This window comes from Brassica oleracea, chromosome C6 (assembly GCF_000695525.1).
Source record: "Brassica oleracea var. oleracea cultivar TO1000 chromosome C6, BOL, whole genome shotgun sequence".
Lineage (NCBI taxonomy): Eukaryota > Viridiplantae > Streptophyta > Magnoliopsida > Brassicales > Brassicaceae > Brassica > Brassica oleracea.
The window spans coordinates 27,471,558-27,473,714 of record NC_027753.1 but is presented as its reverse complement, the minus strand read 5'-3'; the positions used below and the strand labels follow the sequence as shown (position 1 = coordinate 27,473,714).

General features: G+C 37.5%; 1 protein-coding gene across 1 annotated transcript in view; it reads right to left on the bottom strand.

Moving 5' to 3' along the window:
- LOC106297884 (LRR receptor-like serine/threonine-protein kinase GSO2) overlaps positions 1 to 1,472 on the bottom strand; it is a 7,644-nt gene extending 6,172 nt beyond the window's left edge. The window contains exon 1 of the mRNA XM_013734033.1: positions 1,395 to 1,472. Coding sequence (XP_013589487.1) covers positions 1,395 to 1,401 — 7 coding nt within the window. The 5' untranslated portion in view covers positions 1,402 to 1,472. The remainder of the gene's footprint in view (positions 1 to 1,394) is intronic.
- Positions 1,473 to 2,157: the final 685 nt, after the last annotated feature.

Below are 2,157 nucleotides of genomic sequence, written 5' to 3'. Positions count from 1 at the left end.
AAAAAAAATTATTTGGTTTCATATTTAATTTTATTTCAAATATTTTAAATTTTAAAATTATTGTTTTATAAAATTTATATAATTATTATAATTAATTAATATTTTAAATATGGAGATGTAAATTCGTTGTAAAATTCCACGTTAAGTCCTCGTAACGTTTACGAGGAATTTACATGGAGTCGTTGTAAAGTCCTCGTAAAGTTTACATCGACTTTACGTGGAAGTCTTACGTGGCTTTTACAACAAACTATTACGAGGTATTTACATCGTTATTTACGAGGGCATTACGACGAATAGTTTCCTTCCGCTTTACGAGGAATTGACTTCCTCGTAAACGTAACTAGGACTTTACGACGAAACCTCCGTTACGACGAGCGTTTAACAACGAAACGTGTATCGATGTTAATTCGTCGTAAAGCCCCTATTACGACGAATTTACAACGAATACCGCCCTCGTAAAAAATATGTTTTCTTGTAGTGGATTACAGGGTCACTAAACATGAATTTCGAGCCTCCGAAAAATTAACGCACCGTTGCACTGAATACCCGCAGACCGAGAGAACGAACGTGGAAAGTACATTAACTGTGGGCGGTCGGGACATTACACTCTATATCGAAAATAATTAAACTAAAGAAAAGAGATAACCGAAAATATTCTTTGTAATAATTCACTTCCATGATATACGTATGTATATATATTCACATGTGTTTCAGTCGTTTACTAATAATGTAAGCCTTTTTGAAGTATTCAACTAATCATTAACTAATTTTTTTTTTTTTTTCATCATTAACTAATTTGAATTCTGCCAACCATAATGATCAACCTTTCAAGCATAGGATTCACGTGAAAACGTGTACACCATCATTTCTCTGTCCAAAGTAATGTTTCGGAAACAAAAGGAGAAACGGGGATAGGAACGGTAGCATAAAAGCTTGTAGACACCCAACTTGGCCACGAACCCATAACATATATGTAAATATCAAGAAAAAAAAATATGCCATACCTTAGCCCCACCAATTGTAAATCTGAATGAAATGAGCAGAATGAAAAGAAAAAAAAGGAGAGAGTAGAGACAAATAGCATACTAAATCAAGTATGCTGGGATAATTTTAATATATAATATACTCTGCAATAGGTTCAGTGACAATTTTTAATCTACTCTGCATGAATAAAGAGAGTTGCATATGCATTTTGGTAGGAAACATGACTGACAGTTGGATTAAAGTTTGTGCTACACGATCTAGATATTTAGCTAATGCCCAGAAAGGTACTACAACCTTTTGATGCAGGGGAAATTCTAAGTACCATATATTTTAAGAGGTGTTTTAACTTTCAAGAGTTAGAACAAATAAATGAGAAATAGTTATACATGGGAAAAAACTCACAGATATACCTTCCATATTATTAAACAAGGTACTGAAAGCAAACTTGGATAAGTCCAGACTTTGAACCTCTTCAAAGGGATGCAACAAAGAAAGACAAGAAGAGAACTCTCTCTGAGGTACAAATCACCAAAGGTAATCTTGGTCACCCAAAATGTGTATTTCTATATTTCTTTGTGTCACCCACCGCGACCAACTTGTCTGAATTATTTTCTACTAATAATGGAATAGACTGACATTTTGATTATAAAAATAGATCTCAAAATCTTTTTCCTTATACTTAAAGTAATCGGATGATATCTTGCATAGTTACATTGTTTTATCCATTCATCCATGTGCATTTTGATCATATAGACTAGGATTTAGCCATGTTTATGTTGTATTTTGCATACATGAGTCTTTATCAGGTATTGGAGTCACATGGAGTTCTTGGAGACATTTGGGTGCATTTGGAGCTCAAAAGAGGTGAAAAAGGTGATCATTGGACGAGCAGTGCATGAGAGCGACCTCACCGGAGCGACACCGTGAAGTCGCTGTGACACCCCTTCAGAGCGACTTGGCCAGAGCAACACCCCGATGTCGCTCGCGTTTTCATCGCTCGGAGGCAAGAGAGCGACCTTACCAGAGCGACGCGGAGAAGTCGCTCGCGTTTTCATCGCTCGGAGGCACGAGAGCGACCCAGAGCGACGTCTCGCAGCGACCCCTCCAGGTCGCTCCCGAAGCCTGGAGCGACCTCTCGGAGCGACTACTGGAGGTCGCTGCGCGCCTTTTGTT